This window comes from Capricornis sumatraensis, chromosome 4 (assembly GCF_032405125.1).
Source record: "Capricornis sumatraensis isolate serow.1 chromosome 4, serow.2, whole genome shotgun sequence".
Classification (NCBI taxonomy): Eukaryota; Metazoa; Chordata; class Mammalia; order Artiodactyla; family Bovidae; genus Capricornis; species Capricornis sumatraensis.
The window spans coordinates 104,162,581-104,186,879 of record NC_091072.1 but is presented as its reverse complement, the minus strand read 5'-3'; the positions used below and the strand labels follow the sequence as shown (position 1 = coordinate 104,186,879).

At 44.7% G+C, this 24,299-nt stretch overlaps 1 protein-coding gene across 2 annotated transcripts; it reads left to right on the top strand.

Moving 5' to 3' along the window:
• Nucleotides 1-593: 593 nt before the first annotated feature.
• Nucleotides 594-23,328, top strand: HAL (histidine ammonia-lyase). Of its 2 annotated transcripts, XM_068971330.1 has the most exons (20): nt 594-1,179; nt 2,018-2,078; nt 2,186-2,213; nt 2,804-2,878; nt 2,968-3,040; nt 3,133-3,199; nt 3,555-3,592; nt 4,428-4,553; nt 5,656-5,795; nt 9,435-9,482; nt 10,085-10,232; nt 11,001-11,096; nt 11,191-11,249; nt 12,143-12,223; nt 13,615-13,680; nt 14,089-14,254; nt 16,915-17,049; nt 18,814-18,922; nt 19,022-19,091; nt 21,575-23,328. In XM_068971330.1, the coding sequence occupies exons 1-20, from the start codon at nt 933-935 to the stop codon at nt 21,713-21,715; spliced, it is 1,974 nt and encodes a 657-aa protein (XP_068827431.1). In that variant the 5' UTR covers nt 594-932; the 3' UTR covers nt 21,716-23,328. The 2 variants fall into 2 exon arrangements, with proteins under 2 accessions (XP_068827431.1, XP_068827432.1); XM_068971331.1 differs by lacking the exons at nt 594-1,179; nt 2,018-2,078; nt 2,186-2,213; ... (1 more) ...; nt 2,968-3,040; nt 3,555-3,592 and having other exon boundaries at nt 3,154-3,199.
• Nucleotides 23,329-24,299: the final 971 nt, after the last annotated feature.

The window sequence follows — 24,299 nt, the reverse complement described above, 5'->3', positions numbered from 1 at the left end:
AAGTGGCACTGGTGGTAAAGAACCGGCCGGACAATACAGGAAATGTGAGACCCAGGTTCGATCCCTGGTTTGGGAAGATCCCCTGGCATAGGAAATGGCAATGCACCACAGTATTCTTGCCTGAAGAATCCCATGGACAGAGGAGCCTGGTAGGCTCCATGGGGCCACAAAGAGTCAGACACAACCACAGTGACCTAGCACATACAAGGCACAGATACTGCAAACACTGCAGTGAGGAAATTAGTCCCTTTGCTTTTGGATGAGGAAACACAGGCTGGTCAATAATTTACTGCTCCAGGATGATACGTGGTGGAGCCGCGCCCCACCTATGGCTGTCTGAGCTGTTCACCTCCAGTCGACGGTGGTTTGTCACCCAGATGATGACCTTTAGTTGTGAAAATGATCTCTAGAGGGACAGCTTCAGGGAACCTTAGTCATGGAAAGGGTAGAGTTACTCAACAGGTATTTGGGGGATAAACAAATGGATGAGGATTGCCACACTTCCTGGTGTGGAGAGCATTTTACAGTTGAGTAATTCCAGATAAAGACAGGAACATGGTGTTTATAAGCTGCCCGTAATGAAGGCACACAGAAACCAGGGGAGGGTGGAATCATAGCCCCTGCAGAGAGAGGTCAGCAGCAGGGCCCACAAGTGCCAGGACCCCCAGGCTGGAGACCCCAGGCCTGTCCAGTAGCAGACGTGGAGGGCAGGTAGCTGGCAGCGGCAACCCTCACTCTTGCTCCTCGCTCAGCGGCAAAATCTCAAATGGACACCGTGGGGCCCACAATAAATATTTGTCCCCTGCGCGAATGAGTCAGGGCAAGAAAGGCAGCGTGTTTGAAAGTCCATCCTAGGTCTGTCGACCACACCTCGGCAGTCACTCCCAATAAAGCTCTCCCCGCCCGCCTGGTGACTGTCAGGCGGAGGAGCCATGCCTCGGTACACGGTGCACGTTCGCGGAGAGTGGCTGGCTGTGCCCTGCCAGGACGCGCAGCTCACGGTGGGCTGGCTGGGCCGGGAGGCCGTGCGACGGTACATCAAGAACAAGCCCGACAACGGTGGCTTTGCCTCAGTGGACGATGCCCGCTTCCTCGTCCGCCGCTGCAAAGGCCTGGGCCTGCTAGACAATGAGGACCCACTGGACGTGGCCCTGGAGGACAATGAGTTCGTGGAAGTGGGTGAGTGGCTGGAGGGAAGGGGCCGCGAAGCATGTAGCTGGGCACTGCAGGGAGAGACGGTCCCTGTCCTTCCTGGGTATAGGCGGTGTGTGCTCACTCACTCAGTCGTGTCCGGCTCTTTGCGACCCCATGGACTTAGCCCGCCAGTTTCCTCTGTCTATAGGATTCTCCAGACACGAATACTGGAGTGGGTTGCCATGCCTTCCTCCAGGGGATCTACTCTGGGGAAAATGCGTGCTGCCTGAGCATCTTAAACTCTCAAACACCCTTGTGAGGAAGGCAGTATTCTTATCTACCTTTTACAATGAGTTAGCAGACTCAGGAAGGAGGAGAGTTACTTACTAACAGGAAAGACTAGATCTGAACTCGAGACTGCAGGGCTAAAGCCCTTTGCTTACGGGATCATTTTCAAAGTCCCTTTGTTCTTTAAAAGAACCTGCCAGACAGGAGGCCAGTAGCATCATTTTAAAACCAAGTTAAATCAATTTTGTTTAACAAAGCTGTCAAACACTAAGACAAATAGGTTTAAATATTAAATCTATTAAATGTATCGTAAATACTAAATATTAAAAGTATAATATATTGAAACAATAGATTTAAAACAAAGCTGATGATGGCAATGGAAGTGGAGACTGAATCTTGAACTTTCATTTAAACCTTTTCATGCATGTCTACATCTCTGACTTTTTGCTCTCTGAAAGCATCTGAGGTTGTTTTAAAGCAGTTATTCCTATAGAACTTGAAGGCAATTGAAGAGCTCTTTTCTTGGTTTACCGGTAATGCCAAATGTGACTCTGGGTTGTGATTCGAAAGAGTATCTCTTGCACTCTTGTTTCAGTTATAGAAGGAGATGCTATGTCTCCCGACTTCATTCCCTCACAGCCAGAAGGAGTTTACTTGTATCCTTTCCTGCAGGCTCCTTGGTCTGCTCTGGGGGCCCCTCCCACCAGTGATGGGGCTGGGGGCTTTTCCATGTTCCCCAGAATTATCCTTTACCTGACTTCAGATACAGCAAATACCGGGAACCCGAGAAGGTAAGTTTCAAACCACTTTTTTCTGTTAAGAAAATTAAGTCCCCCACCTCCTCATGTAAGTGGGGGAGGGCTTGCAAAATTCATGAGCAAAACATAACCCATGGGGACAAGGCATTATCCAGCTCTATGTAACAGGGAAAGACATTTTGCTTTTCCATTTATTATTTCTAACCTATTTATTTTTGGCTGTGCTGGGTCTTCATTGCTGCACAGGGCTTTCTCTAGTTGCAGTCAGAGGGGCTTTTCACTGTGGTGGCTTCCCATGTCGCAGAGCATGGCTCTGGGCACATGGGCTTGGTTGCCCTATGGCATGTGGAATCTTCCCAGACCAGGGACCGAGCCTTTGTCCCTTGCACTAGCAGGTGGATTCCTAACCTCTGGACCACCATGAAGTCCTGCTTTTCCATTTCTAATTTTTCTTCCTTAACCTCCTCTTCAGCAAGCTGTCTTTTCAACTACCATATTCATGTTTCATAGTAGCGATAAAATCTCTGAAGCGCCACATCTTGATTCTGCTCGATGCTTCCCTGCTCTTTTGTTTGAGCAAATAAGCTGTTCCTGCTCACAGAGATCCCCTTCTTTTTGTGTAGTACATCGCCTTAGATGGGGACGGTCTGACCACAGAGGACCTGGTCAGCTTGGGCAAGGGACACTACAAAATCAAGGTATGCTGAATAGAGGGGGTGATGTCCTAACCTTTCTTGCTGCCCATGGAAGTCTGCAACATGTTCGGCTCTGCCCAATTCCTTCCTAGCTTACCCCCACTGCTGAAAAGAGGGTGCAAAAATCCAGGGAAGTCATAGACAGAATTGTGGAAGAAAAAACTGGTATCTTTTTCTCTTTGTGTTACATATTTCTTTTTACAGACTTAAAACATGCAGCACGCGTGCAATTGTATGATGTCTGTTTTTTATTCTAGTTGTTTACGGCATTACTACGGGTTTTGGGAAATTTGCCAGAACTGTAATTCCCGTCAGTAAACTCGAGTAAGTTTGATTCATTCCCCACCAAAGACACACACATTCACATAAATTCGATTCACTCCCCACCAAACACACACAAACGCTTGTCTTAGAGACTCCTTTCAACAATGGAAATAATTAATACTTGCTCCAATTTACACAACACTGGAAATAATTAATATTTGCTCCAATTTACAGAGGAGGGTGAGGCTCAGGTTAACTCACACATGAGTTGACGTAGAGAATACAGACTTGCTGGTTTCTTCCATTGCTCTATCATGCCTTATTCTGTCCCTCCAAAGATTTGACTATTTTCCCAGCTGAGGGGACATTTTCACGGTGAGGTATCTGAGAGGGGTTTCTTCACTTTCTCTTCTAGGGAGCTCCAGTTCAACCTAGTCCGTTCACATTCTTCAGGTAACTCATTCCAAACATCCAGTGCCGCCTAGGTTTTGTTTGATTTGATGAATGAAGTGCAGTCAGCCCTCAGTACCTCTAGGTTCTTACATTCACAGGTTGAATGATTCAGCCAGTCTCCGTTGTTGGTTGAATTCACAGATAAGGAATCCACAGGTGCTAAGGGCAGACTGTACCATGTTGGTTTACATAAGGGGGCAGGAGGTGGGAGGAGCCAAGGGGAGGGGCGGGGCTGGAACCCTGCAGGGATGCCTAGGGGTGGCCATGCAGCAGTATCAGGCATCCTGTATCAGCCACCAGCAGCTAGCACATTCCAAAGAGTAGGTGCCATTTCTGCTGCCAAGCAGGGAAGAAGAGCATCAGACATGATATCCTTTCAACTGACTCTCAGAAAAATGAATGGGCTAGATGGAAGGATAGAACTGGGATGAGGAGCATGAATACGGTCATGCCAAAAGAATGGTGCAGTCAAGAGACAAAATTACAGCTGGAACTCAGGGACGAGTGGATCTGGATGTGGTGAGAAGGGAGACTGTCAAGAACTGCCTCCCATAAGACTGCAAGAGACCTCGTGTGAGAAGACTGGACACCATTCCAGGGGTGTTGGGGAGGGCACAGGCTCACTGAATCTTCCAAGGAAGAGAACTGGGGAGGCAAGACTGGAGTCTCACATTTGTCTGGAAGATGAGACCTGAGGAAGTGGGACAATCAGAAGGGAAGGCAGTGCAACTACCTGAATCAAGATGTGGAGAGCAGTTTGAGATGGAGGTGGCTGGGAGGAGGAGGATTTTGTTTATTTTGTTTCTCTAAAGAAAACATCAGCTCTGTTTTGTAGGCGTTGGAAAACCACTAATCCCTGAGAGATGCCGGATGCTCTTGGCTTTAAGGATCAATGTCTTAGCCAAAGGATACAGTGGCATTTCCCTGGAGACTCTCAAACAAGTTATCGAAGTATTTAATGGTAATGCAATGGATCCCCAAATGACCCTCCATGCAGGCTGGGTGGGTACCACAGGCAGACTTGATTGACAGGGTGGTGAGATATTGGTGAGATAAGAAGACATAAACTAATGATGATGAAGTGGGCTTGGCAAGAAGGAAGATAGCTATATGGGGGCAGAAGGTGAGGGACGGGCAGGGGCAGAGACTCTTACTCCTGTGAACTTTCATCCTTCTCTATCATCCTTCATTTAGCATTCAGCATGTTTAAAATCAGAACAAGCCCCTTAAGTTTGGCCTTAAGTTCAGAGCTGGAGAGAACCCTCGATTCAGTGGTGCTCAAACGTGGTTAGAGAAGTTATTCAAATCATCTGGGAAACACAATGATTCCTGGATGTCCATCCCAAAGACCAGTTCAGTGCTTCTAGCGGCACCTGGGGATCTGAACTCTTCATGCTCCCCAAGTGGTGGGGTCGCCAGACTTAAGAATAACTGAAATTCAGCCTCTTCCAAAGGTAGAACAGAAACACAGAGACGAAAGACGTGCTTGTGATCACGTGGCAGTCTAGTGATAAGAGAAAAAGCAATTCGACTCTTTGGGGCTTGCTTCTTGGGAAAATTCCAGTGTGGAGACAAGATGTGACATGTACAGTAACAGTAAACAAAGGGGCAGAGGACCCAGGGGCAGAGAAAGAAGAAGGGAAGAGATGATCATTGTGGGGTACAGGTTCCAGATCACCTTTCTTCCAGGCAGTCTGATCTTAATCTTTATGTATAGTGTTCTCCCAACCCCTTCACACAACATATCGGACCATGTCCTGGCCAAAACCTGTCATACTTCCCAATGTTCTTAGAATAGAGTCTAAACTTAAAGTGGCTTATGGAGAAGGCTTTGCTCCCAGGAGGGTCTGCCTTCCTATCTTCTTTCTCTCCCTCGCCTCTTTCTTTCTGCAGCAGCTCAGCCAGGTTCCTTAAGCATTACCTGTGCTTAAGGAATTGTCTTTCCCTGGGTGTCTGTGCCATTTATGACACTAGATCCTTTGGGATAGGTTGGTCTCCGTGTCAAAGCGAGGCTGGCTAGAATGAAGTACTCTTAAAGTAACCAGTGTCTCCTTTTCTCCCAGCCTCCTGCCTGCCATATGTTCCAGAGAAAGGAACTGTTGGTGCCAGTGGAGACCTTGCCCCACTGTCTCATCTTGCTCTTGGGCTGATTGGAGAAGGAAAGATGTGGTCTCCAAAGAGCGGCTGGGCTGATGCTAAATACGTAAGACTAATAATAGCTTCCATGGCAGTCATTTCCCCAGGATGGACACCAGGTAGACGTCTGTGTTTTCTAGCACTTCATCCTTTCAGCAGCCTGATGACAAAGCATTCCCACTCTATGGCTGTGATGACTGAAGCTTAGAAGTATAGACAGTCAGGAGCCCAGCCTGGGTGTGTGTGTGTGTGTGGGTGTGTGTGTGTCTGTGTGTGTGTGTACTTAGTCACTCAGTCATGTCTGACTCTTTGTGACTCCATGGCCTATAACCTGCCAGGCTCCTCTGTCTAGGGGGGTTCTCCAGACAAGAGTACTGGAGTGGGTGCCATGCCCTCCTGTAGGGGATCTTTCCAACCCAGGGATCGAACCCAGGTCTCCCACACCGCAGGTAGATTCTTTACCACCTGAGCCACCAGGAAAGCGCCTTAGTGCACTACAGGCGTCCAACTAAGCGATGCCCTTAGCTTCCCTATACAACCGTCAGCCTCCTGGACTTGGTGATCACCTTGGTAAAAAGGTAAAGTTGCTAGTGTTCACTGCAGGAATTTCTTCTGCACCTAATACACTTCCAGTGCCTATCCAGGAGGTCACACATTGTTGGAGGTTTAGTTAGTTGCTGGTCTAGTGGGCACAGAGCTGTGGATCATGGCCCTGATATAAGGCCCCTGGAAAGGAGACTCCACATCCCCCAACACCCAAGCTCTCCTCCTGGTGGTCAGTCAGAAGGGCCTGGGTTTGACAAAGTCTTACTATGTTCTTTATTCATCTGCACATTCATTGAGGCCCTCCTGCTGGCTCAGATGGTAAAGAATCTGCCAGTAATGTGAGAGATGTGGGTTTGGTCCCTGGGTTGTCAGAGCAGCCCAAATAATTGTTTGAAGTGTCATCTCTGACCTTTTGCTGGGAGGTCCCCTAATATTGAGTCAAGGGACAGAGGACCAAGGAGGAAGAAGTCAAGAGAACAGGTGGTCCTTCTAAGGGTTTGAGTTCCAGATCACCTTCCTTCTTTACACACTAATCGTGATTATTTCTCTACAGCCAGTGTCCCCCTCAACCGCCTTCACACAGCAATTCTGATCATGTCCTGGCCAAAACTTGTCATTTTTCTCATTGTCCTTAGGATAACGTTTAAAATGAAAGTGGCCTACAAGAGTCTTGCCATATTGTTGCCATATTGCCCCCTCAGCCACCCGAATCCTTCCCCCTCAACACTGTACATCACAGAAGCTAGAGGTGCCCTGCAGCTGGAGCGTGCTGTGTCTGAGGTGGAGGGGCCAGTCATGTCCACCTGTCTCTTCCTGTTTCTGCTAAGACCTCTGAGAAACTTCCTTCTCTGCTCTTCTGCTTCTTTTCCCTATACCCCACCACTGCCCACTCCCTTTTGCCCCTCCGTTGTGCTCCCTCAGCATCTTACGTGACTATTTTCCACTGGACCTTGCCCACTTCCTACCTCCTGGAGCACTTAACCAATGTGCTATGACTGTATTTAACCTATGACTGCATTTGCCCTTGAACTTGCCTGTCTGCATTTTTCCTACCCTCAGACCCACACCCAGGACAGAATTAGGCATGTGACTGGTATTTTAATAAGCTGTGAAAATGATTGGGCTACCTCTGTCTTCCTTCTTCCCTGCTGTTCCTTCTTCCCTAGAGGAATCTTAACCTAGTGACTGCTTTCACTTCTTTTATTTCAGCAAAAGATAATTCTGCCCATTTCCTCTGAGGATTTTGTGTCTATCTCTTAGGCCATACACCCCCCTCTTCACTGGTGCTCACACATATGCCATATAAGTGAGAAGCCCTGCTCTGATAGTGTGAGGTTCTGCTGCTGTTCAGAGAGGTAGGAGGAGTGTGGAGGACTTTAGGTCAAGCTCGAGAGGCCAGGGAGTGTGGGCAGAGTCAGGAGCCCAGCCTTGGAGCATCTGCATCTGGATGTCCACATGTGCTCAGAAGCAGCAGTTAAAAAAAAAAGTGAATCACTAAAGTGCAAACTGACTGCAAAGGGCCTAGAACCCAATATTCAGGATTGATTTTGTATACACTGCCGTTGCTGCTGCTGCGAAGTCACTTCAGTCGTGTCCAACTCTGTGTGACCCCATACACGGCAGCCCACCAGGCTCCCCCTTCCCTGGGATTCTCCAGGCAAGAACACTGGAGTTAGTTGCCATTTCCTTCTCCAATGCGTGAAAGTGAAGTCGCTCAGTCATATCCGACTCTTAGTGACCCCATGGACTGCAGCCTACCAGGCTCCTCTGCCCATGGGATTTTCCAGGCAAGAGTACTGGAGTGGGGTGCCATTGCCTTCCCTGTTTGTATACACTAGCCTCTGATAATTTTAGGTACAAAAGTCATTCGAAAGCTAAGTCTGCTTGCAGACTAAAGCACAGAACTAGAGAATAGATCAGAGAAGACGAATAGAGCAAAATGGAAAAAGCAAGAGAGTTCCAGAGAAACACCTATTTCTGCTTTATTGACTATGCCAAAGGCTTTGACTGTGTGGATCACAATAAACTGTGGAAAATTCTTCAAGAAAGGGGAATACCAAACCACCTGACCTGCCTCTTTAGAAACCTGTATGCAGGTCAGGAAGCAACAGTTAGAACTGGACATGGAACAACAGACTGGTTCCAAATAGGAAAAAGAGTACGTCAAGGCTGTATATTGTCACCCTGCTTATTTAACTTATATGCAGAGTACATCATGAGAAATGCTGGGCTGGAAGAAGCACAATCTGGAATCAAGATTGCCGGGAGAAATATCAATAACCTCGGATATGCAGATAACACCACCCTTAATGGCAGAAAGTGAAGAGGAACTAAAAAGCCTCTTGATGAAAGTGAAAGAGGAGAGTGAAAAAGTTGGCTTAAAGCTTACCATTCAGAAAGCTAAGATCATGGCATCTGGTCCCATCACTTCATGGGAAATAGATGGGGAAACAGTGTCAGACTTTATTTTGGGGGGCTCCAAAATCACTGCAGATGGTGATTGCAGCCATGAAATTAAAAGATGCTTACTCCTTGGAAAGAAAGTTATGACCAACTTAGACAGCATATTTAAAAGCAGAGACATTACTTTGCCAACAAAGTTCCGTCTAGTCAAGCCTATGGTTTTTCCAGTGGTCATGTATGGATGTGAGAGTTGGAAGAAAGCTGAGCACTGAGGAATTGATGCTTTTGAACTGTGGTGTTGGAGAAGACTCTTGAGAGTCCCTTGGACTGCAAGGAGATCCAACCAGTCCATTCTAAAGGAGACCAGTCCTGGGTGTTCTTTGGAAGGACTGATGCTGAAGCTGAAAAGCCAGTACTTTGGCCACCTCATGTGAAGAGTTGACTCATTGGAAAAGACCCTGATGCTGGGAGGGATTGGGGGCAGGAGGAGAAGGGGATGACAGAGGATGAGATGGCTGGATGGCATCACCGACTCGATGGACATGAGTTTGGGTGAACTCTGGGAGTTGGTGATGGACAGGGAGGCCTGGCATGCTTCGATTCATGGGGTCGCAAAGAGTCAGACATGACTGAGTGACTGAACTGAATCTGTTAGAAGACAGAACTTTGAGCTTACTTTTATTAGATTCTACATGAAATTAGAAATATGCTGGTATTTCATTTGATACCCATTTTCACTTTTTAAATCATTCTACAGGTCCTCGCAGCTCATGGATTGAAGCCAATTGTTTTGAAACCAAAAGAGGTAAGAGACTCAAGGAAAATTTGTTCCTTTTAACAAATCATTATGCGCTTTTAGTCTTAATATCAGCCTCACTGGTTTCTTAAACATAGACTCCATGTTTGCTTAAGTTGGTCACTGAAGAAACGGCTCTCCCTTATTTACTGAAAAGCCTCTCCAGTACAGAGATGCTCAGGGATTCTTTTGCAGGAGAACTTAAACGTCTAATCAGGATCTCTAAGGATCCCTGCATGATACTGTAAACCAACATCACTTAGGATGCTCTAAGTTAAGATCCTCAGATCAGAAATTTTTCAAGGTGTCTTATCTGTAATGACGAGAACTTGAAGAAATATAGCATAATGAAGAGCTAAATGTTTTATATGCTGTCTACATTGGAACTCCACTGCTGCTTCATGACAGGGAAACTATTCACAGCTATTCTGTTTGCCAAATTTTATACGATGGCACTCATCCTTGAGTACTTAAACAAGTATCACTGCCCTGCACTTTAGAAACCATGAATCGACATCATTCAGCTGAAGGCAAATTTTCATCATAGGAAAGCAAAAGAAGTGCTTGTTACAACAAAAAGCATTAGGAAATGTCTCTTGCATCACCCAAAGGGTCTGGCGCTCATCAACGGGACACAAATGATCACCTCCCTTGGCTGTGAGGCTGTGGAGAGAGCCAGCGCCATCGCTCGGCAAGCTGACATAGTGGCGGCCTTGACCCTCGAGGTGCTCAAGGGCACCACCAAAGCCTTCGATACTGGTTAGCATGGTTCTGCTGTTTGCTTGCTATTCATTCAGCCAGAGCTGGGCGGGGTGTGGGATGGGATGGTCAAGGTCTTTGGTCCTGGGAGTGGCAGGGGTAGATGGTGGGGAAGAAGAAAATCCAAGTGCCTGTGCATTCGCATGACTGCTGCAGCTTCGTCTCGGTTACGCCACACTTGATCCTTGAAACGACCATGTTTCACAGACAAATATTGACCCAGAGAGTTAACTGACCTGCCCCAGACCACCAGCTCTGATTCCCATCAAACTACTTGTTGTCTTAAGGATCGATCTGTTGGCAGGATTTGAGAATCGGTGTGGAATTACAGCTAGTGCCCATTAGAAAATCGGGAGAGAAAAATTGTGCAAGTGATAGCTTTTCTAGACTTTGAAGGACTCTCCACTCTTATATGTAGTAGGACCAAAAAAAAAAAAAAAAACCCACCTGTCTAAAAATGACTTAATTAAATTAGGCCACTGAGCTCCCTTCTGTTATGAGCCTAAATCTTTTCAGGGTAGGCCCACTGTCTTGAGTTGAGTTCCCTGTGGGCTCAACTCATAGTTTGCATTCAGACATTTAAAGCAGAAAGAATAAAGTCAATACGGAAAATCTTGCTTTTGGAGTTAAGTTTCTAATTCTGAGCGATGGTTAAGGACCCCTGGGGCTCTGCAGGACCAGGTCAGCACAGTGGACGGTCCTGTGCCAGTGATGGTAGCTCACTCAATATAAGAATTGCTTAGACTTTTCCTCCTTCATCAATTCTAGACATTCATGCTGTTCGCCCTCATCGTGGGCAAGTTGAAGTTGCTTTTCGGTTTCGGTCCCTCTTGGACTCGGATCACCACCCATCTGAAATAGCAGGTCTGGGCATGCCTATTTGAACTTATTTGCTTTTGAAAATAATTGCAAAGAATTGCTAACATGCCCCTTGCCATCCCCTCTACCTTTTCCATAGAAAGTCACAGGTTCTGCGACCGTGTTCAAGATGCATACACCTTGCGCTGCTGTCCACAGGTAGACAAAAAACTCAACAAGTTTCTATTTTTTCTCCCAATTTGAGATACGGATAGAAAGAGAGGAAGGTGTCAGGAAGTTGTGTAATGTTAATGGTAATCCAGATTTCTTTACAGCCTCTATTAAAAATGACGTATATCATATACACCCCCATTTGTCCAATTATTATGACATTTCTGTTCTATATGGTAAGTTGCTTGTTTCCCTTTGAATTACTTTGCTCAACCCCTCTTAGAGAAGTTCAACAGACAGCTTGTTGTTAAGGTTTAGTGACCTAAGTTTAAAAAATTCTAAAAAATTCTTATTAATAATATTATCCTAACCAGTCAATGGAGTTTTACTGGTTCTCCCTATTAGATCTGCCAGGGATATATTGGGAAAATCCAACCACAATTCAAGGGCGTATCCATGATTAGATCTATCTGCACTCAACAGGCAGACATAAACCATTATAAATGAACCTGTGAGTCTTAACTTTAAACTATAGTGAGGCAACGTGTATTGCAGATGTTATAACTCATTTGCAAATAGAAATTAGTAGGATAAGGAGCTAACCTCATGTCAAGAGTGAGACCGTATTTCAGGTTGTACCAAGTTCCAAGCCATAGTGTACTGAAGAATCCTCCATAGGATAAATTAAATGAAAATGATTTAATGAAACTTAATTTTTTATTTTCATTTCATTTTATGCTCTTTTCCTTCTTCTCAGCAAGTTCAGTTCTAGCTCAGCTAGACTGAAAAATGTCTGTGGGGAATAACTGACTTATTAGCTCTACAGTAAGAATAAATTCCAGTTTAAACGTCCTTACTGTTCTAATAAGAATATCAGACTATGTGACAGGCACCAGACTCAGTGTCTTCCATGAATTAACTCACTTGATATTGTCTTTTAGGTCCATGGTGTGGTGAATGACACAATAGCATTTGTGAAGAACATCATAACCACGGAAATTAACAGTGCAACAGATAACCCTGTATCTTTTGAACTCCGGGAGTTGGTGATGGACAGGGAGGCCTGGCGTGCTGCGATTCATGGGATCGCAAAGAGTCGGACACGACTGAGCGACTGAACTGAACTGAACTGAAGCTGTAATTATAGAATTTCAGCTGGTAATTTTAAGATCTGATGAAGATCTTAAAGTTGTATAACCTCTCTGGTTCTCCATTTCATAGACTAAATGTCTGGGCTCTGAGGTTAAATGCCTCTACTAGCTGTAGATCTGAGCTGATAGGTGGCAGAGACAGGTCTGTGCACCTTGCCTCAGGTTTGGAGTCTAACATGCTGTGCTTCCAAAACTGATGGATGAAAGATTACTCGGGGTATTTCCAGCATCAGCTGAAGGGTTTCACAAAGGCATTTGCCCTAAAACCCATTGCTGAGGTTGTTGGTAGAAGGATGAAGACCTACATCACAAGTGTGATTGTGGAGACCCTGAGTATCATGGCATTTATAGAAGCCTTTCTGGGGTTCAGTGATACTTTGGTGTACTACACAGAAGCCTTTGAACATTTACCTAAGTATTGATCAGAGTTACGACTTTCCCCATCCTGAGTTTATTTCTGACATGGTGAGTGAGTGCTAAGTCACTTCAGTTGTGTCTGACTCTTTGCGACCCAGTGGATTATAGCCCACGAGGCTGTCCATGGGACTCTCCAGGCAAGAATATTGGAGAAGGTTGCCATGCCCTCCTCCAGGGGATCTTCCCGACCCACGAAGAACCCACATCTCTCATGTCGCCTGCATTGGAAGGCCGGTTCTTTACCACTAGTGCCACTTTACAAAGCAGTGTTCCCATGTTTGTACAGAGAAGTGTAAGAATGCCTCCATCTCTTAGGGATGGAGCGCTCCTTTCCTTCACAGTAGGGGTTTCTCAGCGCCACCTTGTTTTCGCTACAAACTGTTCTGTGTTGACTTAGTTCCTTATAATTTGATGTGATCAGTCAGGAGTCATACAGGCAAAGTCATCACAGAGACAGCACTGCCTTTAAAGACCACCCAGCCCCTTAGGAATCTATTTCTTCTCCCTCACGTCTGCCTCAGTTCCTAACACTGGAGGAAGTGCTGATGAGCAGCCCTGAGAGCCGTGCACAGCCTGGGCTGGCAGACAGCAGCTGTGTGAGGTTTCTCACTAGACCTGTTCAGCGCGGCTTCTCTGACATGCTTGCTTCAGGCTGTGTTCTGTTTCGTTTTGTTTACCTTTGTATCCCTGTATGTCAGCACCTACTTGTGCAAAGACTCTCCTTCTCTCCACCCTGCCTTTATACAAGGGCTGCCACCTCAATGTTAAAAATGAGCAATTAGGGAGAGACTTACGCTCCAAGTTTTCAGCAAGTGTTATTCAGAAGCCTTAACTGACTTTAAAAGATGGTTTTTGCCAGCAGGGGAGAGACTATTTCTGGAGGAAACTTCCATGGTGAATATCCAGCCAAAGTAAGCTTTTTAGAATTGCTCCTGACCCTGAAAGCATATCCCAATATGAGTGAAAGCATTAGTCACTCACTCAGTCATGTCCAACTATCTGCAGCCCCATGGACTGTACCCTGCCAGGCTCCTCTGTCCATGGAATTCTCCAGCCAAGAATACTGGAGTGGGTTGCCATTTCCTTCATCTGGGGATCTTCCCAACCCAGAAATCAAACCTGCCTCTCTTATGTCTCCTGCATTGGCAGCGGGTTCTTTACCACTAGCGCCACCTGGGAAGCCCATATCCCAATATGCTGCTGCTGCTGCTAAGTCGCTTCAGTCATGTCCGACTCTGTGCGACCCCATAGATGGCAGCCCACCAGGCTCCCTCATCCCTGGGATTCTCTAGGCCACCCTAATTGAGACACTCCTTCAGGCCCTGGACTATTTGGCCATTGGTGTCCATGAACTTGCTGCAATTAGTGAAAGAAGAATTGAAAGGCTCTGCAACCCCTCCCTCAGCGAGCTGCCTGCCTTCCTGGTGGCTGAAGGTGGTCTGAATTCTGGATTCATGATAGCCCACTGCACCGCTGCAGCCCTGGGTAAGGACCCTGCCTTTTGACCAGAATTCAAGTCCATCCATCTATGGGTCTTTCCATTACCTGAAAGTATCACATTCTGTCTTTGAATGAGATCGAACTTTTCCACCACCTCTATGTGCATCCTACTTCTCTCAATACAAAAGCATGTTTCGAGAAAAAATATAAAATATAACCTAAGCAACATTATACTGAAATGTAACATTACACTAATGAGGTTGTAAATAGGGAGGTTTTCATGATTTCTCTGTAGGAAGCAATGTGACATCACATGTGAGCTTCCTTTTTGTGGCTTTCCCCCTAATCTCAATTTGAAGAATATCAGAAGGAAAAAGACAAAGATGTTTATAGCTACTGGTGAAACTTCCACTAAAAACATAAGGATGTGATCAAACACACAAAAATGCTTATAAGAAGCAAAATGCCCTCTGTGAAAATTGAGCTGGAAAATAGCAGATTTCTGATTCAAGATTGTAAGGGACAGAGAAATAACATCAGAACAGGACCTGGCACAAAGGAAGTGTGAAGGGCTTTACTTATATTTACTCCCTTAATTGTCAAACAATACCAAGAGGCAGGTACTATTATTTCCTCTTTCACAGATGGATATTTGAAGATCCAAGAAGGTAAAGAACCTACCCAATATTGCACAGCTACTAAGAAGTAAAGCAGAGTTCAAACCCATGAATTTTGGCTCCCAAATCTATGCTCAGACTTCAGTTAATGAGGATTTCATTTTGATCAATACTTAATCCTACATTATTGCCAAATTTAACAAACAGAAATGCAGGATGCACTTAATATACATTTAATGAAGTTAAATTTGAAATTTTCAGCACATTATTTGTTACTAAAAATTATTTTTTTATCTGAAATTCAAATTTAACTAAGCATCTGCAATTTTTTTCTGGCAAGCCTACCCAACAGGCAGGATAGCATGGCAGTTCAATAAGAGAATGGCCTCTGGGTCTGAATCCTGTCTCCATCCATTTATCAGCAGTTTGATATGGAACAAGTCTCTTAATCCTGTTGACCCTTAGTTTACTCATGTGTAAAATGGGGGTGAAAAACCTACCTAATAGGGCTGTTCTGAGGAGTAAATGAATTAATGCATGGAAAGCCTTGGAACTATGTCTGGCATACCGTAAGCACTAAATATTAGTTATGGAGTTTATAATAACCACTTCTTCAGTTAAGTCTCACACTTAGACTCAACGCAGCTAACAAAGAGCCACTGAATTCATCTTCTGTCCAGTATCTTCTATCTGCTCACTTACTTCCTTACTAAAAAAATCCCTTTAAAAGGCAGTGACTTCTCACATTGATACGCATGCATGCTAAGTCGCTTTGGTCATGTCCAACTTTTTGAGATCCTATGGACTGCAGCCCACCAGGCTTTTCTGTCCATGGGATTCTCCAGGCAAGAACACTGGGGTGGGTTGCTATGCCATCCTCCAGGGAATCTTCCCGATCCGGGGATTGAACCTGCATCTCTTATGCATCCTGCATTGGTAGGCAGGTTCTTTACCACTAGTGCCACCTGGGAAGCCCCCACATTAACATGGTGGGGTGGTCATTGATTTTTAGAGAATGTTGTGAAGTTGGGGAGTCTCCTTTGAATGTGTTTAGCTGCCCTAGCTGTTTGAAGTTGCTCGGCTTGCTCTCATTATAATTAAACTGGTGGTTTTCTTTTTTTTCTGGCCACTTGTAAGTTACCTTTCTAAATAAGCTCCACCAAACCAGGTGATTCACACTGCAGTGCTGAAACCTGAAAGTTCTGGGCAAAATAGCATGAGTGAATCACTGTAGTTTATACTGGATTATTCCCGGACACCCTATAGCATAGAAAAGAACTCAAAGCTGCTCTCATAGGTCAAAAAGAAAGATGGGGGAAAAACGTTTGACTTGGACATTTCCTGGCTTCTGAAGCTGGGGAGAAGGAACTCTGTAACCTAGGTCCTTGCTACTTAAGTTACAGTCCACTGGCAAAATACAGCCATCACCTGGGAATTTGTTAGAACAGCAGAATTTCAGGCCCCACCTGAAACGCAACATTTGCACTTAAACAAGGCAGAATGATTCGTGCACAATAAAGTTTGAAAGACAGCAACTTAGGTCAAACTCTAGACTTCCCCCCACATCTCCAAGACATCCCCAGCCATCGTCGAGCCCTTTCTTAAACTGAGTACAGCCACTTATGTCATCATTGGATAGTTTTAATTTTAAATCTTCTTGCTCAAGGTCTGTGGGTCCAGCCTCAACCTGCAAATGCCATGCCTGAATTTTAATCCCACCTCATCTGCTGATATAACCAGATTCTCCTCCAAGTCCTGGAAATGACCATCACTTCTTTTTTCCCTTAGTCTTCCTAGCATGCCAAATGCTTACAGTGTTTTCAACTTTGCTTTGTAATATGAGGGTTCCCTTCTCAGTCTTATCTCAGAACTCCCTACAATTTTAAGAGTCCTTCTTACTTTGGGGGGAAGAAAACCCCACATGACTTCCTTTTCCCAAAGTAACTTTGGAACATCTAGTGCTTTGATAATGACCAAGAACTCCTGGAGAGGGTGTCCCACACTGAGGAGCGCTTTGGGTGTCATTTTGGCACATTTTTCTATTAGGAACAAAAATATGTTCCTAACTTAGTTTCTGGCCTCTTGCAGTTTCTGAGAACAAGGCTCTGTGCCACCCCTCGTCCGTGGATTCTCTCTCCACCAGCGCTGCCACGGAGGATCACGTCTCCATGGGAGGATGGGCAGCAAGGAAGGCCCTCAGGGTCATTGAGCATGTGGAGCAAGGTAACCCCAGCCAGCTGGAATGCAGGCCTCACTGATGACCGCTATGCCAGTGGTCCTCGGAATGGAATCCCCATCAGAACATCAGTATCACCTGGGAACCCAGGGCCTGCCCCAGCCTTGCTGACTCCTAGACTCTGAGAATAGAACAATCTGGACTTAACAAGCCCTCTAGGTGATTTTGATGCTGGCTGAAGATTAAGAATCCACACCTTCTGGCTAGGCCAGTTCATCAATTGGCTTTTTTTTAAAAAATGAAATAATTTTAAAACATTCAGAAGTGGAGAGATTAGTACCATAAACCTTCATATACACCTCACTCTGATTCAACAGTTAATACATTATACTTCACTTCTTAAAAAAAGTTCTCAATCGTTTTCAAGCAGATCCCTGTCATCGTGTTTTGTTCCTGCACACTTTCTCTCTCAAATACAAACGTTTGCTTTCTTACCCACTGCCATTATCACATCCAACAAAAATCAACAATAAGTCTTGGTATCATTGAGTACGTATTTGCTTTCTTACCCACTGCCATTATCACATCCAACAAAAATCAACAATAAGTCTCGGTATCATTGAGTACGTATTCAACTTTTCCCGATTATTTCAATGTCTTTCCAGTGTTTGTTCAAACCAAGATTCAAGACCCATTCTTTAAATTTAGTGGTCAAGGTTTTAAGCTCCTTTTCATTTACAACAGTTCCTCCTCCTCCCCCTTTTTTAAAAAAAAATTCATGTCATTGACTAGTTTGAAAACCAGCTTAAGTTTTCTGAGAGACCAACATTCTTGATTTACCTGTGAGCATGCTTGTGGTGGTACGTTTGTTCTGTCCCATTTCTTGTGGGTTGCAGTTGGTTCTAAAGACTTGACAAGATTTAGCTCCAGCATTTTTGGGCAAAGATAGTGCATAGGTGGGGCAATGTTGGGTCAAAGTACTCCAGCCTTCTTAACCACCGCTTGTTTGCTTCTTAAAGAGAAACTGCCTTCCTTTAGGCATTGTTCTGTAAATTTCTGTCTTTGCAACTGTATTGGAAGCAACTGACTGACAAAACAGCATTATTTTAAGATAAATGTAAGAGAGTTGAGTATCCTTTTTTCGGGGGTGGGGCGCAACAGCTCTATTGAGGTATAATTCATATACTATACAATTCACCCATCTAAATTGTACAGTTCAGTGGGCGTTAGTAGAGTCGTGAATATACTCAGAGTTGTGAGTCGACACCACAGTCAACGTTGTAACATTTTCATCATTCCCGAAAGCAACCTTGCACCCTTTATCCATCACTGTCTCATCCTCCCTATGTGGTCTTGTTGGGAGCCTTTGAAATTGAAGGCTTAAAATAGACATTAGAGAAACAGTTCCTTGGCAACCAAAGATTTATCTGCTCATTCACTGACTCCTTCAGTCTTTTGATGAAGGTGTATGTGCCAGGTATTTCAGGCCATAGGGAACAGCAAGACTGAAGACAAATGGAAATTTACACAAGGGTGGAAATAGGAAACAGAGGTTATCCATCTTGATCAGCTGAAGGGAGAAGGAGAAAGCTGATATACCTGGGTAGTCCTCCCCTTCTCAGCATTAAAGATGCAGCCGAGGGGTTAGAAAAGTAGATTTAAAATGGTATACAAATACTAAGGCAGCTTCATTCTACCGATAGACTGAGAACCAACTATCCATTAGTTGGCTGGCAGCTTGCGTGGGCTTTATACCCCTCAAGCTTGGAGTCACACTCTAACCAGCCATCCCCTGGTCCTTCTTGTTTCAGTGCTGGCCATTGAGCTTCTTGCAGCCTGCCAGGGCATAGAGTTCCTCCGCCCCTTGAAAACCACCACTCCACTGGAGAAGGTCTATGACCTGGTGCGCTCTGTTGTGAGGTAAAACCAAACAGATCCCTGGAAAGTGACACCGTTTCACACCTGTGGACCCTGGCAGTGGTTAACGTTGGCTGACGGTGTGACGTGCTTTCTCTGCAGGCCCTGGATAAAAGATCGCTTCATGGCCCCAGACATCGAGGCAGCACACAGGCTGCTCGTAGAGCAGAAGGTAAGCGGGCTGCCTGGCTTGTTTTTTAGTTTGGGGTCTTTAAGAGGGAGCAGGGGTTACCCAGTGGCTCAGTTGGTGAAGAATCTGCCTGCAATACAGAAGACCCATGTTCGATCCCTGGGTTGGGAATATTCTCCTGGAGAAGCAAATGGCAACCCATTCCAGTATTCTCGCCTGGAAATCCTGTGGACAGAGGAGCCTGGTGGGCTACAGTCCATGGGGTTACAAGAGTCAGAGATAACTTCGTGACTAAATCACCCTACCACAAGGGGAAGCAGGGTGGAAGTGGGGAGTAAAGAAGAAACATTCTCTTATTCTTCTGTTTCCTGGGTGTTTCTTGGAAGTGAACCAAAAGGTACTCATGCAACTTTTAAGGCCACTAAGAAGCTATTTGACAAACTCTCAAGTGCCCCATGTTGCATCCAAACATTGACTGTTTAAGGATTAGGAGCTGAAATGAATTTTAAATAGAATTTTGGGACAAGTATTCATGGGGAGAAAATAAGATGAAAGTTCATAGATTTCTCCTCACCAAGAAGGTTCTCTTTTATTGGAAAGTACACTCTTTTTCTGTAATGCTGCCCCTACCTGGTCCAGCAACTGCACAGACCTGAAGGGAAAACAAACTTCCCGAGTTTTTATTCAAAGGGCTCTGGGTCGACCTCCTGCACTGGTGTGTCCTCCCTGTCATGCTGGGTGAGATACGGGTTCTCTTCATCGCTTCTTCCCTCTGGTTTCATTGACTACAGACTTGTCTAACTGGGACAGATGCCCAGAATGTGGACTCATTTTTAAAATATATTTTTAAAGTTCTTTAAACCTTCTGCAGTAATTTGTAGCTATCATGTCCGTTAGAGTTGCTTGACTTCCTTTGGAACTATTGCTCTGCTCTTGAGAAGTTTTTTCCTTTGACCTTCACTCCTGTCATTTGAAAGTGTTCCCCATACCCTTTGAGGGGGAATTCCCTTGCTTGCTGCCAGTTTTGGTGCTAGAAGAGAGGTAGGTGAGAGCTCAGCCTTTTTCCAATTGAAATATGCTTGACATACATCATTATATTAGTGTACAACATGATTTGATCTATCTATTGCAAAATGGTTACTACAGTTAGTTAACCTCCATTACCACACAGTTATTTTTTTCTTGTGATAGGAACTTAAGATCTATTCTTTTAGCAAATTTCAAATATACAATACAGTATTATTAACTATAGTCACCAAGCTGTGCATTGCATCTCCAGGATTTATTTATTTTATAAGCATAAGTTTGTACCTTCTGACTACTGTCAAATCATTTCCTCACCCACTCCTCCACCCTCTGCTTCTGGTAACCACCAACCTCTTCTCTGTATTTTATTTTTTTTAGATTCCACATACAAGTGAGATCATATGATATTTGTCTGACATTTCACTTATGATGACCGCAAGGCCCATCTGTGTTGTTGCAAATGGCAACAGCTCCTTCTTTCTTATGGCTGAATAATATTCCACTCTGTGTGTGTGTGTGTGTGTGTGTGTGTGTGTGTGTGTGACAGTTTCTTTATCCATTCATTTGATGGTGAACACTTAAGTGCTTCCTTGCCTTGGTTCTTGTAAATAACACTGGAGTGAACATGGCAGTGAAGATATCTTTTCAAGGAGGTTAGCTCCAGTATTTTCAAGTATCCCACTCCAGTATTCTTGCCTGGAAAATTCCATGGACAGGGGAGCCTGGCAGGCTACAGTCCCTGGGGTCACTTTTGAAAGAATACATTTTCTAAGGTAATACAAACGAATAGGAAATGCTCCTTTCCTATCAGGGGCAACCGAATAAAAAGCAGCTATAATATAAACTGAAAACTGGATCTTCATTGGAGAAGGTGTTATGCTTGAAAGGGAATAGGTTGGTGGGTAGAGGTAAACCCTGAATAAGGCTATGAAGCTGTGCTTCTCGAACTGTAAAGAGCACGTGGATTTCCCAGGGATCTTGTTAAGATGCAGATTCAGATTCAGCAGGTCTGCAGTAAGGCTGACATTCTGACTCGTCCCAGGTGATGCTGCTGGTGCAGGGGGCATGCTCTGAGGAACAAGGGTCCAAAGAACAGAGGGCATGCGGTGCGGAACTGGAGCAAAGAGGAGACCCCCTGCCTCTTATCATTAAAGGCTTGCCTCAGAAAACACGCAGTTCCACCCTTGAGTAACTTTCCTTAATTCCACCCACACTGAATCCTCTAGGTTTTGTGTGTTCACTGGCTTGTTTTGTTTTAGAAGAGCAAACAGCTGAAAACCTTAATGTCACTTTAGAAACATTTTGAACTTTGTATTTCAAAGCTGTTAAAGCAACCAAAAACGAATTGACAGGTCAAGTGTCAAATGGCTTATGATGAAAGCAAGCAAACAGCTGCTATGTATCTAGTCAGGTAGAGATAATGCTTTGACTTCAGATGAAGTTGTTTAATGCATGTGAAAACAATGTTGTCAATACTTTGCTCTGTCCTTGCATCTCAGGTTTGGGAAGTAGCTGCACCATACATTGAAAAATACAGAATGGAGCATATTCCAGAATCAAGACCTGTTTCTCCAACAGCATTTTCACTGGAATTTCTGCACAAGAAATCTAGCAACATCCCAGAGTCTGAGGATCTTTAATGCTTTTTGTCATGAATTAGCAGATTAGATAGCACTTAATTTGACAGCAAATAGTACTATGCTGAAGGAGAGACCTGAGAACTTTCTCAGGTGGATCAATCTATTATACAGTTTGGGTCTTATAATACCTGCTCTGGTTAGGCTGGTGATAATATTACATTTACTAAATCTAGTACTGTGTTCTTGTTGACCTGAGTTAGAGATGTAAATGGTGTTTCCAGGTTATAGGACTTTAATTATTTCTTAATGATATCTACAGGTCACTCATTCTTAAGGGTGAGAATAGTAACCACAATTGTGTAACTATAGTCGGAGGTTAGTGTTATTGCTGCCTTATTATGTGTTAGTACTTTGTTCATGTTCTTGTAATAACCTAGCTTAAGAAGCCTCCTCATTTCACAGGTAAGGAATTTGATGTTTAGAAGTTAACCAACCCCCTCTCTGTGATGGTAATAATTAAAACAAGGCCCTGTTGACAGACATCAGATGGGCCTCAGGATGTTACCCAGTCTGTTCCCTCCCCACTGAAGAAGATAAAGGACCTCTTGGGAAGGCTTAAATGTAATTGTCCAAATGAAGGATGGATCTAATGACTTCTTGACTCCCTGACGTTATGACTCTGCACCCTTCTGTGCAAACAGGAGCAAAGCACTTTCCAAGTGCAGTGAAACCTTGGCTCTAACGACTGCAGTTGGTCGAGGAAAGGGCGGACATGCTTGCCCGCTTTCCTACCTGATGACAGCCTAAAATGGGTCCAACATGTATTTCATAGCAGTTTTTTCTAATTGCAACCTGTCCACAGGAAAGGTGGAGAGAAAGGTACAAACCAAAATGTGCTGAGGAACCTGTAGACCGAAAGGTGGTTCTTGATGCTGTTCTTTGCTGAAACGTGGACATAGGAATGAAGTTTATTCATTCTTATCCACAAGTTGCAGTGGAGCAAGTAAACCCAGTGGTTTGATGGCTGTTCGTCACTTTGCTGTGGGGTGTGCTGGTTGCCAGGGCTGGTCCTCTGGGGCCCTTCATTATTGAGTTTTCTATACAGCTCTGTAACTGTGCCCTCAAGGGAATTTCAAGGTAAATGTGGAATAAACTAAGTCTTACTGTCATATGTCATTGCTGTATTCTTAGATTTTTATAACAATATATATCACCTCACCAGGGAAAGGTTATTCTAATCGCAGCTAATTACATTTGTTAAGATTTTTGTCATTGAATGTTCACACGGTACAAAGTGTCTTTAGACAATGTGATTGATTTGGTAGACATTCTTTCTCTCTCTTTCCCACTGAGGAGCCCGGAAGAGCTGGAGGCATCATGATTTTCATCCAGGTGAGCTCACCTGGGCTTCTTCACCTGCTCTCTTAGGGCAGCCAGAGAGAAAAACGGAAAGCGCAAGGGCTTTTCAAGCTCCTTTTGTGCCACATTTGCTAATGTGCAGTTGGCCAAAGCAAGTCACGTGTCAAGCCCACATCAGTTTGGGAGAGAAATACATGAGGGCATAATGATTTGGGGCTGTTGCTATAACAACCTACCACATACATGAAACTTCACACATAACCTGAAAAATTCCGAAGAAGCTACTTTTCATTACTACTTAAAGCTGTGTCTCGTTTCTGAACCTGGTCACTGAGTTATTATCTTTTTTATTAAAGCTTCTAATTATCTCATGAATAGCATGATCATTTTACACTTTGGAGTTTACTTTGGTTGAAGGTACTCATTTATTAAATGTAAACATTTAATGTTAACATTAACATTATACCAAAAAAAAAAAGAGTTGGAGGAAACTCATTTCAGCTCAGGGCACAAGCTTGAGCTGTTCGTCTCAAGACGGTCCTGTTCCCTTTACTGGGTGATTAGTTCAAGAGATAGTGGGGGGTACAGCTTGGGCCAATGAAACAGAAGAATTTTACTGGAGGTGAGACAGGCCTGGGTCCTGGGACCCTTTGTTGCAGTGCTGCAATGCTTATACCTGGACACACCTTTTCTTGAGCAACAAAGAAACTATATGGGACTAAAATGAACCATGTGCATAGTCAGTTGGGACAAATTCTGGACAAGAGCTGCAAAAAGATTTAGGAAAACACCCAACTGCAACTTTTAAAGAGCCTGGAGCAAAAGAAGGAGGTTGCAAGCAAAAGCAGGGTACTGGGCATGCCCCCTGCACAGGCCACCACCTAAGCCACTCCTCTGGCCAGTCTCCACTCACACCCTTACCCTCACTCCATATAAGGAACAAATTTCCCCCACCCCTCAGGGAGCCAGCAACAAGGGAACCTGCTGATTGTTCTCACCCTCCCCGCAACCCCTGCTGCAACAGGAGCCCGAGTAAAACCTTGCCTGAATTTCTTGTCTGGCCTCTGATCAATTTCCATTGGCTAAGGAGGCCAAGAACCCTGGTCAGTAACAGAGGCTTCTAGAAAACTCTTTCTCTCCCGAGAGCAGGCTTTCTCCCTGTCCTGCTTGACCTGAATGAGGAGGCACAGCCCCTCTGACTGTTGCTAGACTGCCACGGGGTGGCGGGGGGAGTACCTAGCCTTGGGGTGTCCCCAACACTGCAGGACACAGCAGGAGCGGGGGA

What these genes read in the sequence shown, in the direction of transcription:
- HAL (XM_068971330.1), top strand. Translation starts at nt 933, where the DNA reads ATGCCTCGGTACACGGTGCACGTTCGCGGAGAGTGGCTGGCTGTGCCC. An exon ending in CAATGAGTTCGTGGAAGTGG is followed by an intron (nt 1,180 to 2,017) that starts GTGAGTGGCTGG and finishes CTCTTGTTTCAG; the next exon opens with TTATAGAAGGAGATGCTATG. An exon ending in CTGGTGCGCTCTGTTGTGAG is followed by an intron (nt 18,923 to 19,021) that starts GTAAAACCAAAC and finishes CTTTCTCTGCAG; the next exon opens with GCCCTGGATAAAAGATCGCT.